This window comes from Pleurodeles waltl, chromosome 5 (genome assembly GCF_031143425.1).
Source record: "Pleurodeles waltl isolate 20211129_DDA chromosome 5, aPleWal1.hap1.20221129, whole genome shotgun sequence".
NCBI classification, from domain to species: Eukaryota; Metazoa; Chordata; class Amphibia; order Caudata; family Salamandridae; genus Pleurodeles; species Pleurodeles waltl.
This window is the reverse complement of record NC_090444.1, coordinates 1,872,344,807-1,872,364,944: the sequence shown is the minus strand read 5'-3', so window position 1 is coordinate 1,872,364,944 and position 20,138 is coordinate 1,872,344,807. Positions and strand designations below refer to the sequence as shown.

The following is a 20,138-nucleotide window of genomic DNA, read 5'->3' as shown; positions in this document are numbered from 1 at the left end:
TGTCCTTCCACCTCCTCGCTCAGTCTCCTTCCGTTAGAGGCGCTGCTTCTGGTGACCATAGCGCCTCTGATTAAAGGCGCTATACTGCAGTCAAGGCGCCGATGCCAGCACCAGCCCGGTGTGCACATCACGGCAGGCCCGGGGCAGCTTTACTTGAGTGGGGGCAGAGCCGGGACCCCGGAGACAGCGGGGGCAATCAGCGGAGATAAACCCCCCCGCCCGGCAGGCGCTGCCAGGGACCCCGGTATCTTCAAAGCGCTAGGCCAGATAACAGCCCTGATGGCCGCGCCCACAACCCCCCGCACCGGAGTCTGGGAGCTATTTTTAGAAGTTCTCTTTCTAAAAATAGAGCAGGGGGGTCCTGATTGCGTCACTGGAGGTAATTTTATCCCCCGTGTGGCCAGGATTAGCCTCACCTTCCACCCCGACCCCCCAGAGCCCCCCAGAGGGCAGATATAAGAGGGAGGGGGCAGGAAGGGGCTGGTAGTGCCTCTGCCTCGGGCGCATTGAGAGCAGACTCTACAGCGCTGCGACACGCACTGCGGGCCCTCCAGGCGCTTTCTGACTCAAGGAGGTGAGTGAGCTCCAGGGGACAGGATCGTTGGGGTTCACACAAGGTAACCCCGAAGCAGAGTCTGACCTTGGGCACCCCGTCCCCTCTCCGGCTCCTCGGCTCGGTGCAGAGCCCGTGCAGGTGAATCTTCTGCTGAACTTTATGTGGGCAGATGAGTCCTGTATGGAGAGGTGCAGTTACTCGGGGTCCCTTCTCTATCTGGGTGAGGCCCGCCCTTTGCACCCTCAGACATCACTCCATGAGAGAGGACACTTGCTTCAGAGCTTGTTGCGTGCACTGGGGAGATGAGTCCTGAATTCAGAGGTGCGGTCACTTGGGGTACCCCCCCTCTGCAGGGTGAGACCCGCTCCTTACACTCTCAGACATCACTCCATGAGAGAGAACACTTGCTTCAGAGCTTGTTGCATGCACTGGGGAGATGAGTCCTTTATGGAGAGGTGTGGTCACTCAGGGTCCCTTCCCTATCAGGGTGAGACCCGCTCTTTGCACCCCCAGACATCACTTCATGAGAGAGGACAGTTGCTTCAGAGCTTGTTGCGTGCACTGGGGAGATGAGTCCTTTATGGAGAGGTGTGGTCACTCAGGGTCCCTTCCCTATCAGGGTGAGACCCGCTCTTTGCACCCCCAGACATCACTCCATGAGAGAGGACACTTGATTCAGAGCTTGTTGCGTGCACTGGGGAGATGAGTCCTTTATGGAGAGGTGCGGTCATTCGAGGCCCCTTCCCTATCAGGGTGAGACCCGCTCTTTGCACTCCAGACATCACTCCATGAGTGGCGACACTTGCTTCAGAGCTTGTCGCGTGCACTGGGGAGATGAGTCCTGAATTCAGAGGTGCGGTCACTTGGGGTCCCTTCTCTATCAGGGTGAGGCCCGCTCTTTGCACTCCAGACATCACTCCATGAGAGACGACACTTGCTTCAGAGCTTGTTGCGTGCACTGGGGAGATGAGTCCTGAATTCAGAGGTGCGGTCTCTTGGGGTCCCTTCCCTATCAGGGTGAGACCCGCTCTTTGCACTCCAGACATCACTCCATGAGTGACGACACTTACTTCAGAGCTTGTTGCATGCACTGGGGAGATGAGTCCTTTATGGAGAGTTGCGGTCACTCGGGGTCCCTTCTCTATCAGGGTGAGACCCGCTATTTGCACTCCAGACATCACTCCATGAGAGACGACACTTGCTTCAGAGCTTGTTGCATGCACTGGGGAGATGAGTCCTCTATGGAGAGGTGCAGTCACTTGGGGTCCCTTCTCTATCAGGGTGAGACCCGATCTTTGGACTCCAGACATCACTCCATGAGAGAGGACAGTTGCTTCAGAGCTTGTTGAGTGCACTGGGGAGATGAGTCCTTTATGGAGAGGTGCGGTCACCCGGGGCACCTTCCCTATCAGGGTGAGACCCGCTCTTTGCACTCCAGACATCACTCCATGAGAGACGAAACTTGCTTCAGAGCTTGCTGCGTGCATTGGGGAGATGAGTCCTGAATTCAGAGGTGCGGTCACTTGGGGTCCCTTCTCTATCAGGGTGAGGCCCGCTCTTTGCACTCCAGACATCACTCCATGAGAGACGAAACTTGCTTCAGAGCTTGCTGCGTGCATTGGGGAGATGAGTCCTGAATTCAGAGGTGCGGTCACTTGGGGTACCCCCCTCCGCAGGGTGAGACCCGCTCTTTACACCCTCAGACATCACTCCATGAGAGAGGACAGTTGCTTCAGAGCTTGTTGCATGCACTGGGGAGATGAGTCCTCTATGGAGAGGTGCAGTCACTTGGGGTCCCTTCTCTATCAGGGTGAGACCCGCTCTTTACACCCCAGACATCACTCCATGAGAGAGGACACTTGCTTCAGAGCTTGTTGCATGCACTGGGGAGATGAGTCCTTTATGGAGAGGTGCGGTCACTCGGGGTACTCCCCGCAGGATGAGACCCGCTATTTACACCCCCAGACATCACTCCATGAGAGAGGAAACTTGCTTCAGAGCTTGCTAAATCTGCTTGGAGATGAGTCCTTTATGGAGAGGTGCAGTCACTTGGGGTCCCTTCTCTATCAGGGGTGAGACCCCCTCTTGAACCCCCAGACATCACTGAGAGAGGAAAGTTGTTCCAGAGCTTGTGGCATGTGCTGGCAGATGAGTCCCACGGTCACCGGTGTTTGTCTTGACTGCACAGTTACTAGAGATGAGAGGACACAGGAAGATGAGTCCAGTATTTCTCGGTATATACTTGGTTCGAAAGGTGCACTGCTACGTTCCTCACACTCACGAGGAGATGAGTCCTATTTTCATCTGTGTGCGTCTGTCTCGAGGGAGGCGGGGCACTGCCTTATTAATGATAGTGACTGACTGGCATATTGTAAGGTTAGTTCCTTAATGGCGCTGTGGGTCTGATTCGGTGGGCAGGACACAACCCTCTTGTTGACAAATACATTATACTAGCAGATGAGTATACTAGCAGATGAGTCCAGTAGTCCTGGCTCTGTGTTTGGTTTCCTGGGGGTCGCGCTGTCCGGTTTCCGGTGAGTAGAAGGTACTTGGAGATGAGTCCTTTTCTGGGGGGGTTGTGTACATTTCTGATCCACGGAGAAGCGGCGCTGCCCTGTCCTTGGAGGTCAGACTACACTGGGAGATGAATCCTTCCAGCATCTCTGATTCACGGAACAGAGGGTCCCGTGCTGGCCAGACCTGGAGAGGTGCGGATCCTGGGGGTGGGTAGGAAACAATGGTGCCCAGGCCTGGCAGACGGGCGGGTGAGGGTTCCTGGGCGGTGGATAGGACCTGTGGTGCCCACGCCTGGCAGAGGGCGGGTGAGGGTTCCTGGGGGGTGGATAGGACCTGTGGTGCCCACGCCTGGCAGAGGGCGGGTATGGGGTCGTGGAGACCAGTGGGGGAGGCGGGGTGGCCCTACGTGGGGCCTGAAGGGCAGGGTACAAGTCTTGCCAAACCTGGATGTTGGGACCCCGGTGCCACTGGTACTGCTCTCACAGTGAGCGCACAGAGGGTGCCAGGCTGCATGGGGCGCACAGAAGGTGCCAGGCTGCAGGGGGCGCATAGAGGGTACCAGGCTGTTGGGAGTCGCACAGAGGGTACCAGGCTGTAGGGGGCGCACAGAGGGTGCCAGGGTGTAGGGGGCGCACAGAGGGTGCCAGGCTGTAGGGGGCGCACAGAGGGTGCCAGGCTGCAGGGGGCGCAAAGAGGGTGGCAGGCTGCAGGGGGCGCACAGAGGGTACCAGGCTGTAGTGGGCGCACAGAGGGTGCCAGGGTGTAGGGGGCGCACAGAGGGTGCCAGGGTGCAGGGGGCGCACAGAGGGTGCCAGGCTGTAGTGGGCGCACAGAGGGTGCCAGGGTGTAGGGGGCGCACAGAGGGTGCCAGGCTGTAGGGGGCGCACAGAGGGTGCCAGGCTGCAGGGGGCGCAAAGAGGGTGGCAGGCTGCAGGGGGCGCACAGAGGGTACCAGGCTGTAGGGGGCGCACAGAGGGTGCCAGGCTGCAGGGGACGCACAGAGGGTGCCAGGCTGCAGGGGGCGCACAGAGGGTGCCAGGCCGCAGGGGGCGCACAGAGGGTGCCAGGCCGCAGGGGGCGCACAGAGGGTGCCAGGCTGCAGGGGGCGCAAAGAGGGTGGCAGGCTGCAGGGGGCGCACAGAGGGTACCAGGCTGTAGTGGGCGCACAGAGGGTGCCAGGGTGTAGGGGGCGCACAGAGGGTGCCAGGGTGCAGGGGGCGCACAGAGGGTGCCAGGCTGTAGTGGGCGCACAGAGGGTGCCAGGGTGTAGGGGGCGCACAGAGGGTGCCAGGCTGTAGGGGGCGCACAGAGGGTGCCAGGCTGCAGGGGGCGCAAAGAGGGTGGCAGGCTGCAGGGGGCGCACAGAGGGTACCAGGCTGTAGGGGGCGCACAGAGGGTGCCAGGCTGCAGGGGACGCACAGAGGGTGCCAGGCTGCAGGGGGCGCACAGAGGGTGCCAGGCCGCAGGGGGCGCACAGAGGGTGCCAGGCCGCAGGGGGCGCACAGAGGGTGCCAGGCTGCAGGGGGCGCACAGAGGGTACCAGGCCGTAGGGGGCGCACAGAGGGTGCCAGGCTGCAGGGGGCGCACAGAGGGTGCCAGGGTGCAGGGGACGCACAGAGGGTGCCAGTCTGTAGGGGGCGCACAGAGGGTGGCAGGCTGTAGGGGGCGCACAGAGGGTGGCAGGCTGCAGGGGGCGCACAGAGGGTGGCAGGCTGTAGGGGGCGCACAGAGGGTGGCAGGCTGCAGGGGACGCACAGAGGGTGCCAGGGTGCAGGGGGCGCACAGAGGGTGCCAGGCTGTAGTGGGCGCACAGAGGGTGCCAGGCTGCAGGGGACGCACAGAGGGTGCCAGGGTGCAGGGGGCGCACAGAGGGTGCCAGGCTGCAGGGGGCGCACAGAGGGTGCCAGGCTGCAGGGGACGCACAGAGGGTGCCAGTCTGCAGGGGGCGCACAGAGGGTGGCAGGCTGCACGGGGCGCACAGAGGGTACCAGGCTGTAGGGGGCGCACAGAGGGTGGCCGTACAGAGGGTGCCAGGCTGCAGGGGGCGCACAGAGGGTGCCAGGCTGCAGGGGACGCACAGAGGGTGCCAGTCTGTAGGGGGCGCACAGAGGGTGCCAGGCTGCAGGGGGCGCACAGAGGGTGCCAGGCTGCAGGGGGCGCAAAGAGGGTGGCAGGCTGCAGGGGGCGCACAGAGGGTACCAGGCTGTAGGGGGCGCACAGAGGGTGCCAGGCTGCAGGGGACTCACAGAGGGTGCCAGGCCGCAGGGGGCGCACAGAGGGTGCCAGGCCGCAGGGGACGCACAGAGGGTGCCAGGCCGCAGGGGGCGCACAGAGGGTGCCAGGCTGCAGGGGGCGCACAGAGGGTACCAGGCCGTAGGGGGCGCACAGAGGGTGCCAGGCTGCAGGGGGCGCACAGAGGGTGCCAGGCTGCAGGGGGCGCACAGAGGGTGCCAGGGTGCAGGGGGTGCACAGAGGGTGCCAGGCTGCAGGGGGCGCACAGAGGGTGCCAGGGTGCAGGGGGCGCACAGAGGGTGCCAGGGTGCAGGGGACGCACAGAGGGTGCCAGTCTGTAGGGGGCGCACAGAGGGTGGCAGGCTGTAGGGGGCGCACAGAGGGTGGCAGGCTGCAGGGGGCGCACAGAGGGTGGCAGGCTGTAGGGGGCGCACAGAGGGTGGCAGGCTGCAGGGGACGCACAGAGGGTGCCAGGGTGCAGGGGGCGCACAGAGGGTGCCAGGCTGTAGGGGGCGCACAGAGGGTGCCAGGCTGCAGGGGACGCACAGAGGGTGCCAGGGTGCAGGGGGCGCACAGAGGGTGCCAGGCTGCAGGGGGCGCACAGAGGGTGCCAGGCTGCAGGGGACGCACAGAGGGTGCCAGTCTGCAGGGGGCGCACAGAGGGTGGCAGGCTGCACGGGGCGCACAGAGGGTACCAGGCTGTAGGGGGCGCACAGAGGGTGCCAGGTTGCAGGGGCCGTACAGAGGGTGCCAGGCTGCAGGGGGCGCACAGAGGGTGCCAGGCTGCAGGGGACGCACAGAGGGTGCCAGTCTGTAGGGGGCGCACAGAGGGTGGCAGGCTGCAGGGGGCGCACAGAGGGTGCCAGGGTGCAGGGGGCGCACAGAGGGTGCCAGGCTGCAGGGGACGCACAGAGGGTGCCAGGGTGCAGGGGCCGTACAGAGGGTGCCAGGCTGCAGGGGACGCACAGAGGGTGCCAGGGTGTAGGGGGCGCACAGGGGGTGCCAGGCTGCAGGGGACGCACAGAGGGTGCCAGGGTGCAGGGGACGCACAGAGGGTGGCAGGCTGCAGGGGGCGCACAGAGGGTGCCAGGGTGCAGGGGACGCACAGAGGGTGCCAGGGTGTAGGGGGCGCACAGAGGGTGCCAGGCTGCAGGGGACGCACAGAGGGTGCCAGGGTGCAGGGGGCGCACAGAGGGTGCCAGGCTGCAGGGGACGCACAGAGGGTGCCAGGCTGCAGGGGGCGCACAGAGGGTGCCAGGCTGCAGGAGACGCACAGAGGGTGCCAGGCTGTAGGGGGCGCACAGAGGGTGGCAGGCTGCAGGGGGCGCACAGAGGGTGCCAGGGTGCAGGGGCCGTACAGAGGGTGCCAGGCTGCAGGGGACGCACAGAGGGTGCCAGGGTGCAGGGGGCGCACAGAGGGAGCCAGGGTGCAGGGGGCGCACAGAGGGTGCCAGGGTGCAGGGGGCGCACAGAGGGTGCCAGGCTGCAGGGGGTGCACAGAGGGTGGCAGGGGGCGCACAGAGGGAGCCAGGGTGCAGGGGGCGCACCGAGGGTGCCAGGGTGCAGGGGGCGCACAGAGGGTACCAGGCTGTAGGGGACGCACAGAGGGTGCCAGGGTGCAGGGGGCGCACAGAGGGTGCCAGGCTGCAGGGGACGCACAGAGGGAGCCAGGGTGCAGGGGGCGCACAGAGGGTGCCAGGGTGCAGGGGCCGTACAGAGGGTGCCAGGCTGCAGGGGGCGCACAGAGGGTGTCAGGCTGCAGGGGGCGCACAGAGGGAGCCAGGCTGCAGGGGGCGCACAGAGGGTGCCAGGCTGCAGGGGGCGCACAGAGGGTGCCAGGGTGCAGGGGGCGCACCGAGGGTGGCAGGCTGCAGGGGGCGCACAGAGGGTACCAGGCTGTAGGGGGCGTACAGAGGGTGCCAGTCTGTAGGGGACGCACAGATGGTGCCAGGGTGCAGGGGCGCACAGAGGGTGCCAGGGTGCAGGGGGCGCACAGAGGGTGCCAGGCTGCAGGGGGCGCACAGAGGGTGCTATGCTGTAGGGGACGCACAGATGGTGCCAGGGTGCAGGGGGCGCACAGAGGGTGCCAGGCTGCAGGGGGCGCACAGAGGGTGCCAGGCTGCAGGAGACGCACAGAGGGTGCCAGGCTGCAGGGGACGCGCAGAGGGAGCCAGGGTGCAGGGGGCGCACAGAGGGTGCCAGGGTGCAGGGGCCGTACAGAGGGTGCCAAGCTGCAGGGGCCGCACAGAGGGTGCCAGGCTGTAGGGGGCGCACAGATGGTGCCAGGGCAGGGGACGCACAGAGGGTGCCAGGGGGCAGGGGGCGCACAGAGGGTGCCAGGCTGTAGGGGGCGCACAGAGGGTGCCAGGCTGTAGGGGGCGCACAGAGGGTGCCAGGCTGCAGGGGACGCACAGATGGTGCCAGGGTGCAGGGGGCGCACAGAGGGTGCCAGGCTGCAGGGGACGCACAGAGGGTGCCAGGGTGCAGGGGGCGCACAGAGGGTGCCAGGCTGTAGGGGGCGCACAGAGGGTGCCAGGGTGCAGGGGGCACACAGAGGGTGCCAGGGTGCAGGGGCCGTAACGAGGGTGCCAGGCTGCAGGGGGCGCACAGAGGGTGCCAGGGTGCAGGGGGCGCACAGATGGTGCCAGGGTGCAGGGGGCGCACAGAGGGTGCCAGGGTGCAGGGGGCGCACAGAGGGTGCCAGGCTGCAGGGGGCGCACAGAGGGTGCCAGGCTGTAGGGGACGCACAGATGGTGCCAGGGTGCAGGGGCCGTACAGAGGGTGCCAGGCTGCAGGGGGCACCCGTCGCTGCCCTCACAGTGAGTTCTTGAACACCAGTACCCATGCCCTTCTCCCTGCAGGACCATGACGGTGTGCTGCCGGCAGTGCCCGGGGGCACCAGCGGAGAGGTGCCAGAGACCTGCCAACCGAAGACACCCGCAGAGGAGCGCCCTGGACAGACCCTTCCGGTAAAGAGTGCTCTGTACCTCTGTGGCTGGAAAGCTGTGCCCACCCTGAGCTGTGAAGCCCTGGCCCCTGCCCACCCCTCTCTCACCCACCCTCTCTCTGCCCACCCTGAGCTGCGAAGCCCTGGCCCCTGCCCACCCCTCTCTCACCCACCCTCTCTCTGCCCACCCTGAGCTGTGAAGCCCTGGACCCTGCCCACCCCTCTCTCACCCACCCTCTCTGCCCACCCTGAGCTGTGAAGCCCTGGACCCCTGCCCACCCCTCTCTCACCCACCCTCTCTGCCCACCCTGAGCTGTGAAGCCCTGGACCCTGCCCACCCCTCTCTCACCCACCCTCTCTCTGCCCACCCTGAGCTGTGAAGCCCTGGACCCTGCTCACCCCTCTCTCACCCACCCTCTCTGCCCACCCTGAGCTGAGAAGCCCTGGACCCCTGCCCACCCCTCTCTCACCCACCCTCTCTCTGCCCACCCTGAGCTGTGAAGCCCTGGACCCTGCCCACCCCTCTCTCACCCACCCTCTCTCTGCCCACCCTGAGCTGTGAAGCCCTGGACCCTGCCCACCCCTCTCTCTGCCCACCCTGAGCCGTGAAGCCCTGGCCCCTGCCCACCCCTCTCTCACCCACCCTCTCTCTGCCCACCCTGAGCTGTGAAGCCCTGGCCCCTGCCCACCCCTCTCTCACCCACCCTCTCTCTGCCCACCCTGAGCTGTGAAGCCCTGGACCCTGCCCACCCCTCTCTCACCCACCCTCTCTCTGCCCACCCTGTACTATCAGGCCCTGGCCCCTGCCCACCCCTCTCTCACCCACCCTCTCTCTGCCCACCCTGACCTGTGAAGCCCTGCCCCCTGCCCACCCCTCTCTCACCCACCCTCTCTCTGCCCACCCTGAGCTGTGAAGCCCTGGACCCTGCCCACCCCTCTCTCACCCACCCTCTCTCTGCCCACCCTGTACTATCAGGCCCTGGCCCCTGCCCACCCCTCTCTCATCCACCCTCTCTCTGCCCACCCTGTGCTGTAAGGCCTGGCTCCTGCCCACCCCTCTCTCATCCACCCTCTCTCTGCCCACCCTGAGCTGTGAAGCCCTGGACCCTGCCCACCCCTCTCTCACCCACCCTCTCTCTGCCCACCCTGAACTGTGAAGCCCTGGACCCTGCCCACCCCTCTCTCACCCACCCTCTCTCTGCCCACCCTGTACTATCGGGCCCTAGCCCCTGCCCACCCCTCTCTCATCCACCCTCTCTCTGCCCACCCTGTGCTGTAAGGCCTGGACCCTGCCCACCCCTCTCTCACCCACCCTCTCTCTGCCCACCCTGTACTATCAGGCCCTGGCCCCTGCCCACCCCTCTCTCACCCACCCTCTCTCTGCCCACCCTGAGCTGTGAAGCCCTGGACCCTGCCCACCCCTCTCTCACCCACCCTCTCTCTGCCCACCCTGAGCTGTGAAGCCCTGGACCCTGCCCACCCCTCTCTCACCCACCCTCTCTCTGCCCACCCTGAGCTGTGAAGCCCTGGACCCTGCCCACCCCTCTCTCACCCACCCTCTCTGCCCACCCTGAGCTGTGAAGCCCTGCCCCCTGCCCACCCCTCTCTCACCCACCCTCTCTCTGCCCACCCTGACCTGTGAAGCCCTGCCCCCTGCCCACCCCTCTCTCACCCACCCTCTCTCTGCCCACCCTGAGCTGTGAAGCCCTGGACCCTGCCCACCCCTCTCTCACCCACCCTCTCCCTGCCCACCCTGTACTATCAGGCCCTGGCCCCTGCCCACCCCTCTCTCATCCACCCTCTCTCTGCCCACCCTGTGCTGTAAGGCCTGGCTCCTGCCCACCCCTCTCTCATCCACCCTCTCTCTGTCCACCCTGAGCTGTGAAGCCCTGGACCCTGCCCACCCCTCTCTCACCCACCCTCTCTCTGCCCACCCTGAGCTGTGAAGCCCTGGCCCCTGCCCACCCCTCTCTCACCCACCCTCTCTCTGCCCACCCTGAGCTGTGAAGCCCTGGACCCTGCCCATCCCTCTCTCACCCACCCTCTCCCTGCCCACCCTGTACTATCAGGCCCTGGCCCCTGCCCACCCCTCTCTCATCCACCCTCTCTCTGCCCACCCTGTGCTGTAAGGCCTGGACCCTGCCCACCCCTCTCTCACCCACCCTCTCTCTGCCCACCCTGTACTATCAGGCCCTGGCCCCTGCCCACCCCTCTCTCACCCACCCTCTCTCTGCCCACCCTGAGCTGTGAAGCCCTGGACCCTGCCCACCCCTCTCTCACCCACCCTCTCTCTGCCCACCCTGAGCTGTGAAGCCCTGGACCCTGCCCACCCCTCTCTCACCCACCCTCTCTCTGCCCACCCTGAGCTGTGAAGCCCTGCCCCCTGCCCACCCCTCTCTCACCCACCCTCTCTCTGCCCAACCTGACCTGTGAAGCCCTGCCCCCTGCCCACCCCTCTCTCACCCACCCTCTCTCTGCCCACCCTGAGCTGTGAAGCCCTGGACCCTGCCCACCCCTCTCTCACCCACCCTCTCTCTGCCCACCCTGTACTATAAGGCCCTGGCCCCTGCCCACCCCTCTCTCATCCACCCTCTCTCTGCCCACCCTGTGCTGTAAGGCCTGGCCCCCTGCCCATCCCTCTTTCATCCACCCTCTCTCTGCCCACCCTGAGCTGTGAAGCCCTGGACCCTGCCCACCCCTCTCTCACCCACCCTCTCTCTGCCCACCCTGAGCTGTGAAGCCCTGCCCCCTGCCCACCCCTCTCTCACCCACCCTCTCTCTGCCCAACCTGACCTGTGAAGCCCTGCCCCCTGCCCACCCCTCTCTCACCCACCCTCTCTCTGCCCACTCTGAGCTGTGAAGCCCTGGACCCTGCCCACCCCTCTCTCACCCACCCTCTCTCTGCCCACCCTGTACTATAAGGCCCTGGCCCCTGCCCACCCCTCTCTCATCCACCCTCTCTCTGCCCACCCTGAGCCGTGAAGCCCTGGCCCCCTGCCCATCCCTCTTTCATCCACCCTCTCTCTGCCCACCCTGAGCTGTGAAGCCCTGGACCCTGCCCACCCCTCTCTCACCCACCCTCTCTCTGCCCACCCTGAGCTGTGAAGCCGTGGCCCCTGCCCACCCCTCTCTCACCCACCCTCTCTTTGCCCACCCTGTACTATCAGGCCCTGGCCCCCTGCCCACCCCTCTCTCATCCACCCTCTCTCTGCCCACCCTGTACTATCAGGCCCTGGCCCCCTGTCCACCCCTCTCTCATCCACCCTCTCTCTGCCCACCCTGTACTATCAGGCCCTGCCCCCCTGCCCACCCTCTCACACCCACCCTCTCTGCCCACCCTGAACTGTGAAGCCCTGGCCCCCTGCCCACCCCTCTCTCACCCACCCTCTCTCTGCCCACCCTGAGCTGCGAAGCCCTGGCCCCTGCCCACCCCTCTCTCATCCACCCTCTCTCTGCCCACCCTGTGCTGTAAGGCCTGGCCCCCTGCCCATCCCTCTTTCATCCACCCTCTCTCTGCCCACCCTGAGCTGTGAAGCCCTGGACCCTGCCCACCCCTCTCTCACCCACCCTCTCTCTGCCCACCCTGAGCTGTGAAGCCCTGCCCCCTGCCCACCCCTCTCTCACCCACCCTCTCTCTGCCCAACCTGACCTGTGAAGCCCTGCCCCCTGCCCACCCCTCTCTCACCCACCCTCTCTCTGCCCACCCTGAGCTGTGAAGCCCTGGACCCTGCCCACCCCTCTCTCACCCACCCTCTCTCTGCCCACCCTGTACTATAAGGCCCTGGCCCCTGCCCACCCCTCTCTCATCCACCCTCTCTCTGCCCACCCTGAGCCGTGAAGCCCTGGCCCCCTGCCCATCCCTCTTTCATCCACCCTCTCTCTGCCCACCCTGAGCTGTGAAGCCCTGGACCCTGCCCACCCCTCTCTCACCCACCCTCTCTCTGCCCACCCTGAGCTGTGAAGCCGTGGCCCCTGCCCACCCCTCTCTCACCCACCCTCTCTTTGCCCACCCTGTACTATCAGGCTCTGGCCCCCTGCCCACCCCTCTCTCATCCACCCTCTCTCTGCCCACCCTGTACTATCAGGCCCTGGCCCCCTGCCCACCCCTCTCTCATCCACCCTCTCTCTGCCCACCCTGTACTATCAGGCCCTGCCCCCCTGCCCACCCTCTCTCACCCACCCTCTCTGCCCACCCTGAGCTGTGAAGCCCTGGCCCCCTGCCCACCCCTCTCTCACCCACCCTCTCTCTGCCCACCCTGAGCTGCGAAGCCCTGGCCCCTTGCCCAACCCTCTCTCTGCCCACCCTGAGCTGTGAAGCCCTGGCCCCCTGCCCACACCTCTCTCGTCCACCCTCTCTCTGCCCACCCTGAGCTGCGAAGCCCTGGCCCCCTGCCCACCCCTCTCTCATCCACCCTCTCTCTGCCCACCCTGTACTATCAGGCCCTGGCCCCCTGCCCACCCCTCTCTCACCCACCCTCTCTCTGCCCACCCTGTACTATCAGGCCCTGGCCCCCTGCCCATCCCTCTCTCATCCACCCTCTCTCTCTGCCCACCCTGTACTTTCAGGCCCTGGCCCCCTGCGCATCCCTCTCTCATCCACCCTCTCTCTGCCCACCCTGAGCTGTGAAGCCCTGGCCCCCTGCCCATCCCTCTCTCATCCACCCTCTTTCTGCCCACCCTGTACTATCAGGCCCTGGCCCCCTGCCCATCTCTCTCTCATCCACCCTCCCTCTGCCCACCCTGTACTATCAGGCCCTGGCCCCCTGCCCATCCCTCTTTCATCCACCCTCTCTCTGCCCACCCTGAGCTGTGAAGCCCTGGCCCCTGCCCACCCCTCTCTCACCCACCCTCTCTCTGCCCACCCTGTACTATCAGGCCCTGGCCCCCTGCCCATCCAGCTCTCACCCACCCTCTCTCTGCCCACCCTGTATTATCAGGCCCTGGCCCCCTGCCCATCCCTCTTTCATCCACCCTCTCTCTGCCCACCCTGAGCTGTAAGGCCCTGGCCCTCTGCCCAACCCTCTCTCATCCACCCTCCCTCTGCCCACCCTGTACTATCAGGCCCTGGCCTCCTGCCCATCCCTCTCTCATCCACCCTCTCTCTGCCCACCCTGTATTATCAGGCCCTGGCCCCCTGCCCATCCCTCTCTCACCCTCCCTCTCTCTGCCCACCCTGAGCCGTGAAGCCCTGGCCCCTGCCCACCCCTCTCTCACCCTCCCTCTCTCTGCCCACCCTGAGCTGTAAGGCCCTTGCCCTCTGCCCAACCCTCTCTCATCCACCCTCCCTCTGCCCACCCTGTACTATCAGGCCCTGGCCTCCTGCCCATCCCTCTCTCATCCACCCTCTCTCTGCCCACCCTGTATTATCAGGCCCTGGCCCCCTGCCCATCCCTCTCTCACCCTCCCTCTCTCTGCCCACCCTGAGCCGTGAAGCCCTGGCCCCTGCCCACCCCTCTCTCACCCTCCCTCTCTCTGCCCACCCTGAGCTGTAAGGCCCTTGCCCTCTGCCCAACCCTCTCTCATCCACCCTCTCTTTGCCCACCCTGTATTATCAGGCCCTGGCCCCCTGCCCACCCTCTCTCACCCACCCTCTCTCTGCCCACCCTGAGCTGTGAAGCCCTGGCCCCCTGCCCACCCCTCTCTCACCCACCCTCTCTCTGCCCACCCTGTACTATCAGGCCCTGGCCCCCTGCCCATCCCTCTCTCACCCTCCCTCTCTCTGCCCACCCTGAGCTGTAAAGCCCTGGCCCTCTGCCCAACCCTCTCTCATCCACCCTCTCTCTGCCCACCCTGTATTATCAGGCCCTGGCCCCCTGCCCATCCCTCTCTCTGCCCACCCTGAGCTGTAAAGCCCTGGAGTTAGAGACAGTGAGTGTGAGAGAGAATAGACACACACACACACACACGCACTCTCTCTCACTGTTTCACACCCACCCACACTCTCTCACCCCCTCCCCCAGTCTGACCCCACCCCAGGGCCCCCTCCCTCCACCTGAGCTGCTTTGACACCTGTCCCTTCTCCCCACAGATCCACCAAAAGCGCCTCGAAGGCGCGCCGGGACCACATGAACGCTGAGATCCGGGCCCTGCGGGAGCTGCTGCCCCTCCCTGGGGGGCAGAGGGGGCGCCTCTCCTACCTGCACACCATGGCCCTGGTCTGTCTGCGCATGCGCGGCCGGCGCCTCTCTGCAGGTGAGGAATGGGGAGCAAGGGGCAGGGGAGGGGCTTCAAGGGGCAGGGGTTCAAGGGGCAGGGGAGGGGGTTCAAGGGGCAGGGGTTCAAGGGGCAGGGGAGGGGGTTCAAGGGGCAGGGTTGGGGGCTCAAGTGTCAGGGGTTCAACGGGCAGGGGTTCAAGGGGTAGGGGAGGGGGTTCAAGGGGCAAGGTTGGGGGCTCAAAGGGCAGGGGTTCAAGGAGCAGAGGTAGGGGGTTCATGGGGCAGGGGTTCAAGGGGAGGGGGTTCAAGGGGCAGGGGTTCAAGGGGCAGGGGAGGGGGTTCAAGGGGCAGGGGTTCAAGGGGCAGGGTTGGGGGTTCAAGGGACAGGGGTTCAAGGGGCAGGGTTGGGGGTTCAAGGGGTGGGGAGTTCATGGGTCAGGGGTTCAAGGGGTAGGGGAGGGGGTTCAAGGGGCAGGGGTTCAAGGGGTAGGGGAGGGGGTTCAAGGGGCAGGGTTGGGGGTTCAAGGGGTGGGGAGTTCATGGGTCAGGGGTTCCAGGAGGAGGGTTGGGGGTTCAAGGGACAGGGGTTCAAGGGGCAGGGTTGGGGGTTCAAGGGGTGGGGAGTTCATGGGTCAGGGGTTCAAGGGGTAGGGGAGGGGGTTCAAGGGGCAGGGGTTCAAGGGGCAGGGGTTCAAGGGGCAGGGTTAGGGGTTCAAGGGGCAGGGGTTCAAGGGGCAGGGTTGGGGGTTCAAGGGGTGGGGAGTTCATGGGTCAGGGGTTCCAGGAGGAGGGTTGGGGGTTCAAGGGACAGGGGTTCAAGGGGCAGGCCTCACCTCTCCGCTCTGGGTTCCAGGTGCCTCTGAAGGCCTGGGGGGGTCCAGGCCGCCTCCCCCGGGGCTGGACCCGCTGCCCGCCCTGCCAGGGTTCATCATCGCCCTCTCCGCCCAGGGCCAGCTGCTCTCCATCACCGACAACGTCGTGGACTACCTGGGCTACTCCATGGTGAGTGTCCCTCCAGCGCCTACACACTATTGGGGCATCGAGGCGCTATGCCTGGGATGCGGGGCTTCTGGAGGCCAGTCTGGAGGCCCTTGGAGGTGGTCTGGCTAGCAGGGGCTGGAGTTGGCTAGCAAGGGTTGGTGTGGGCTAGCAGGGGCTGGTCTGGCTAGCAGGGGCTGGTGGTGGCTAGCAGGCGCTGGTGTTGGCTAGCAGGGATTGGTGTTGGCTAGCAAGGGTTGGTGTTGGCTAGCAGGGACTAGTCTGAGTAACATGGGCTAGTGTTGGCTAGCAGGGTCTGGAGTTGGCTAGCAGAGGCTGGCGGTGGCTAGCAGGTGCTGGAGTTGGCTAGCAGGGGTTGGTGTTAGCTAGCAGGGACTGGTCTGGCTACCAGGGGCTGGTGGTGGCTAGCAGGCGCTGGTGTTGACTAGCAGGGATTGGTGTTGGCTAGCAAGGGCTGGTGATGGCTAGCAGGGACTAGTCTGAGTAACATGGGCTAGTGTTGGCTAGCAGGGTCTGGAGTTGGCTAGCAGAGGCTGGCGGTGGCTAGCAGGGGCTGGAGTTGGCTAGCAAGGGTTGGTGTGGGCTAGCAGGGACTGGTCTGGCTAGCAGGGGCTGGTGGTGGCTAGCAGGCGCTGGTGTTGGCTAGCAGGGATTGGTGTTGGCTAGCAAGGGCTGGTGTTGGCTAGCAGGGACTAGTCTGAGTAACATGGGCTAGTGTTGGCTAGCAGGGTCTGGAGTTGGCTAGCAGAGGCTGGCGGTGGCTAGCAGGGGCTGGAGTTGGCTGGCAAGGGTTGGTGTGGGCTAGCAGGGATTGGTCTGGCTAGCAGGCGCTGGTGTTGGCTAGCAGGGATTGGTGTTGGCTAGCAAGGGCTCGTGTTGTCTTTCAGGGATTGGTGTTGGCTAGCAAGGGCTGGTGTTGGCTAGCAGGGATTGGCGTTGACTAGCAAGGGCTGGTGTTGGCTAGCAGTGATTGGTGTTGGCTAGCAAGGGCTGGTGTTGACTAGCCGGGACTGGTCTGAGTAACATGGGCTGGTGTTGGCTAGCAGGGTCTGGAGTTGGCTAGCAGGGGCTGGTGGTGGCTAGCAGGCGTTGGTGTTAGCTAGCAGGGACTGGTCTGGCTACCAAGGGCTGGCATTGGCTAGCAGGCGCTGGTGGTGGCTAGCAGGGGCTGGTGTTGGCTAGCAGGAATGGTGTTGGCTAGCAAGGGCTGGTATTGGCTAGCAGGGATTGGTGTTGGCTAGCAGGGATTGGTGTTGGCTAGCAACGGCTGGTGTTGGCTAGCCGGGACTGGTCTGAGTAGCAAGGGCTGGTGGTGGCTAGCAGGGGCTGGAGTTGGCTAGCAGGGGTTGGTGTTAGCTAGGAGGGACTGACCTGGCTACCAGGGGCTGGTGGTGGCTAGCAGGGGCTGGAGATGGCTAGCAGGGGCTGATGGTGGCTAGCAGGGACCGGAGTTGGCTAGCAGGGGCTGGAGTTGGCTAGCAGGGGCTGATGGTGGCTAGCAGGGGCTAGAGTTGGCTAGCAGGGAGGTTGTGGCGAGCGTGCGGGGTGGCTGAGCAGCCAGGCCGTTGATTCCCATCGCAGCCCCTGTCTCAGCCTGTGACCTTGGTGATAAATCTTGCGTTGGTGCGAGAGCCCAGAGCTCACCCTCTCCTCCCTCCACAGGTGGAGCTGCTCGCTCAGGGGGACTCATTCTTTCACCTCATTCACGCCTCGGAGGCCCAGGAGGTGCAGAGGAAACTGCGAGAGGCAGAGGGGGCGCCGGGATCAGGTGAGGGGCCTCAAGGCGCTGTGCTAACTGTTCCCTTGGTACCTCTCCTCCCTGTCTGTGTGAGACCCTCCACCGCTCCCTCAGTGTCTCTCCTCCCTGTCTGTGTGAGACCCTCCACAGCTCCCCCAGTGTCTCTCCTCCCTGTCTGTATGAGACCCTCCACCGCTCCCTCAGTGTCTCTCCTCCCTCCCTGTCTGTGTGAGACCCTCCACCGCTCCCTCAGTGTTTCTCCTCCCTGTCTGTGTGAGACCCTCCACCGCTCCCACAGTGCCTCTCCTCCCTGTCTGTGTGAGACCCTCCACTGTGACCGCTCCCTTAGTGTCTCTCCTACCTGTCTGTGTGAGACCCTCCATAGCTCCCCCAGTGTCTCTCCTCCCTGTCTGTGTGAGATCCTCCACCGTGACCACTCCCTCAGTATCTCTCCTTCCTGTGTGTGTGTGAGACCCTCCACCGCTCCCTCAGTGTCTCTCCTCCCTGTCTGTGTGAGACCCTCCACCGCTCCCTCAGTGTCTCTCCTCCCTCCTTGTCTGTGTGCGACCCTCCACCGCTCCCTCAGTGTCTCTCCTCCCTCTCTGTCTGTGTGAGACCCTCCATCGCTCCCTCAGTGTCACTCCTCCCTGTCTGTGTGAGACCCTCCACCACTCCCTCAGTGTCTCTCCTCCCTCCCTGTCTGTGTGAGACCCTCCATCGCTCCCTCAGTGTCTCTCCTCCCTGTCTGTGTGAGACCCTGCACCGCTCCCTCAGTGTCTCTCCTGTCTGTGTGAGACCCTCCACCGCTCCCTCAGTGTCTCTCCTCCCTCTGTCTGTGTGAGACCCTCCGCCGCTCCCTCAGTGTCTCTCCTGTCTGTGTGAGACCCTCCACCGCTTCCTAAGGGTCTCTCCTCCCTACCTGCGTGAGACTCCCACATACCCCTCGTCCTTGGTGAGGGATGAGGCAGTGCTCTCAGATGTCCCCACCCTCCGCCTCCCTACTGCAAGACCGTGCCAGTGGTCTAACCCCGACCTCCCCTCTTCTACCTGGTGATGCCCAGTGCCATCTCTCTGCTCCTCCCCAGTGGTGCCCAGGGATCTGCCCTCCTTGGTGGTGCCAAGAGCCATCCCTCTGCCACTCTCTGGTGGTGCCCAGGGTTTTAACCCTATGTTTACCCCTTCTCTCCCTGGAGGTGCCCTGCGCCATCCCTCTGCCCTCCCGGTTGGTGCCCAGTGCCATCTCTCTGCCCCTCCCTTGTGATGCCCTGGGCTCTAACCCCCCCCCCCCCCCGACTCCTCCCTGGTGGTGCCCACCATCTCTCTGCCTCTCCACGCTGGTACCCAGTGCCATCTCTCTGACCCTCCCCCGTGGGCCCAGGGCTCTGCCCTCCTTGGTGGTGCCCAGTGCCATCCCTCTGTCCCTTCCTGGTGGTGTCACGGGCTCTTCCCATCACCGGTGGTACCTAGTGCCATCACTCTGCCCCTCCCCGGCCGTGCCCAGTGCAATGCCTCTGCCCCTCTTCGGTGGTGTCCAGGGGCCTAACCCCCCCACTCTTCCCTCCTCTCTCCCTGGTGGTGCCCAGTACCATCCCTCTGCCCCTTCCTGGTGGTGCCACGGGCTCTGCCCATCACCGGTGGTACCAAGTGCCACCACTCTGCCCCTCCCTGGCATGCCCAGTGCCATGCCTCTTCCCCTCTTCGGTGGTGTCCAGGGGTCTAACCCTCCCGCTCTGCCCACTTTCTCCCTGGTGGAGCCCAGTGCCATCCCTCTGCCCCTCTGCGGTGGTGCCCAGGTTATAACCCTCCCCCTCTACCCCCTTTCTCCCTGGGGGTGCTCAGTGCATCCCTCTGCCCCTCCCTGGTGGTGCCCAGGTGATAACCCTGCCTCTCTCTCCCCCAGAGACCAGCTTTGTATGCCATCTGCAGAGTGAGAAGGTGATGCGCCTGCAGCACGGTGGGGACCGGGCAGTGCTGGTCCGAGGCCGCTTCCTGCCCTCCACGGCCCCGGCCACCTTCCTGGCCCTCTGCACCCCGCTGGAGCTCGGGTCCGAGGAGGCCTGGCTGACCCACAGCGCCTCCTTCCGGAGCCAGCACACACTGGACATGAGGCTGACAGAGGTGACGGACAGGTGAGGCTGTGTGCCAGTGTACGTGGGCAGGGGTGGTGGTGGGGGGGGGGGCTGGTGAGATTATGTGCCAGGGAATGTGGGTAGGAGGAGGGTTGGGTGAGGCTGTGTGCCAGGGAATGTGGGCAGCAGGAGGGCTGGTGAAGGTGTGTGCCAGGGTATGTGGGCAGGAGGAGGGCTGTGAAGGTGTGTGCCAGGGTATGTGGGCAGGAGGAGGGCTGTGAAGGTGTGTGCCAGGGTACGTGGGCAGGGGGGGGGTGGGGGGGGGCTGGTGAGATTATGTGCCAGGGAATGTGGGTAGGAGGAGGGTTGGGTGAGGCTGTGTGCCAGGGAATGTGGGCAGCAGGAGGGCTGGTGAAGCTGTGTGCCAGGGTATGTGGGCAGGAGGAGGGCTGTGAAGGTGTGTGCCAGGGTATGTGGGCAGGAGGAGGGCTGTGAAGGTGTGTGCTAGGGTATGTGGGCAGGAGGAGGGCTGGTGAAGCTGTGTGCCAGGGAATGTGGGCAGGAGGAGGGCTGTTGAAGCTGTGTGCCAGGGTATGTGGGCAGGGGGAGGGCTGTTGAAGCTGTGTGCCAGGGTATGTGGGCAGGGGGAGGGCTGGTGAGGTCGTACCAGGGAATGTGGGCAGAAGGAGGGTTGGTGAGGCTGTGTGCCAGGGAATGTGGGTAAGAGGAGGGTTGGTGAGATCAAGTGCCACGGTCTGTGGGCAGGAGGAGGGCTGGTGAGATAATGTGACAAAGGATGTGGGTAGAAAGAGGTCTGGTGAGGTTGTGTGCCAGGGAATGTGGGCAAGAGGAGGAGGAGGGCTGGGGAGGCTGTGTGCCAGGGGATGTGGGCAGGGGGAGGGCTGGTGAGGTCATGTGCCAGGGA

The 20,138-nt window shown here is 65.1% G+C and overlaps 1 protein-coding gene across 1 annotated transcript in view; it reads left to right on the top strand.

Moving 5' to 3' along the window:
- The first annotated feature begins 476 nt into the window (after positions 1-476).
- LOC138297450 (neuronal PAS domain-containing protein 4-like) overlaps positions 477-20,138 on the top strand; it is a 33,529-nt gene continuing 13,867 nt past the window's right edge. Inside the window, exons 1-6 of the mRNA XM_069236800.1 lie at positions 477-574; positions 8,167-8,274; positions 14,281-14,444; positions 15,261-15,409; positions 17,069-17,174; positions 19,045-19,273. Coding sequence (XP_069092901.1) covers positions 8,171-8,274; positions 14,281-14,444; positions 15,261-15,409; positions 17,069-17,174; positions 19,045-19,273 — 752 coding nt within the window. The 5' untranslated portion in view covers positions 477-574; positions 8,167-8,170. The remainder of the gene's footprint in view (positions 575-8,166; positions 8,275-14,280; positions 14,445-15,260; positions 15,410-17,068; positions 17,175-19,044; positions 19,274-20,138) is intronic.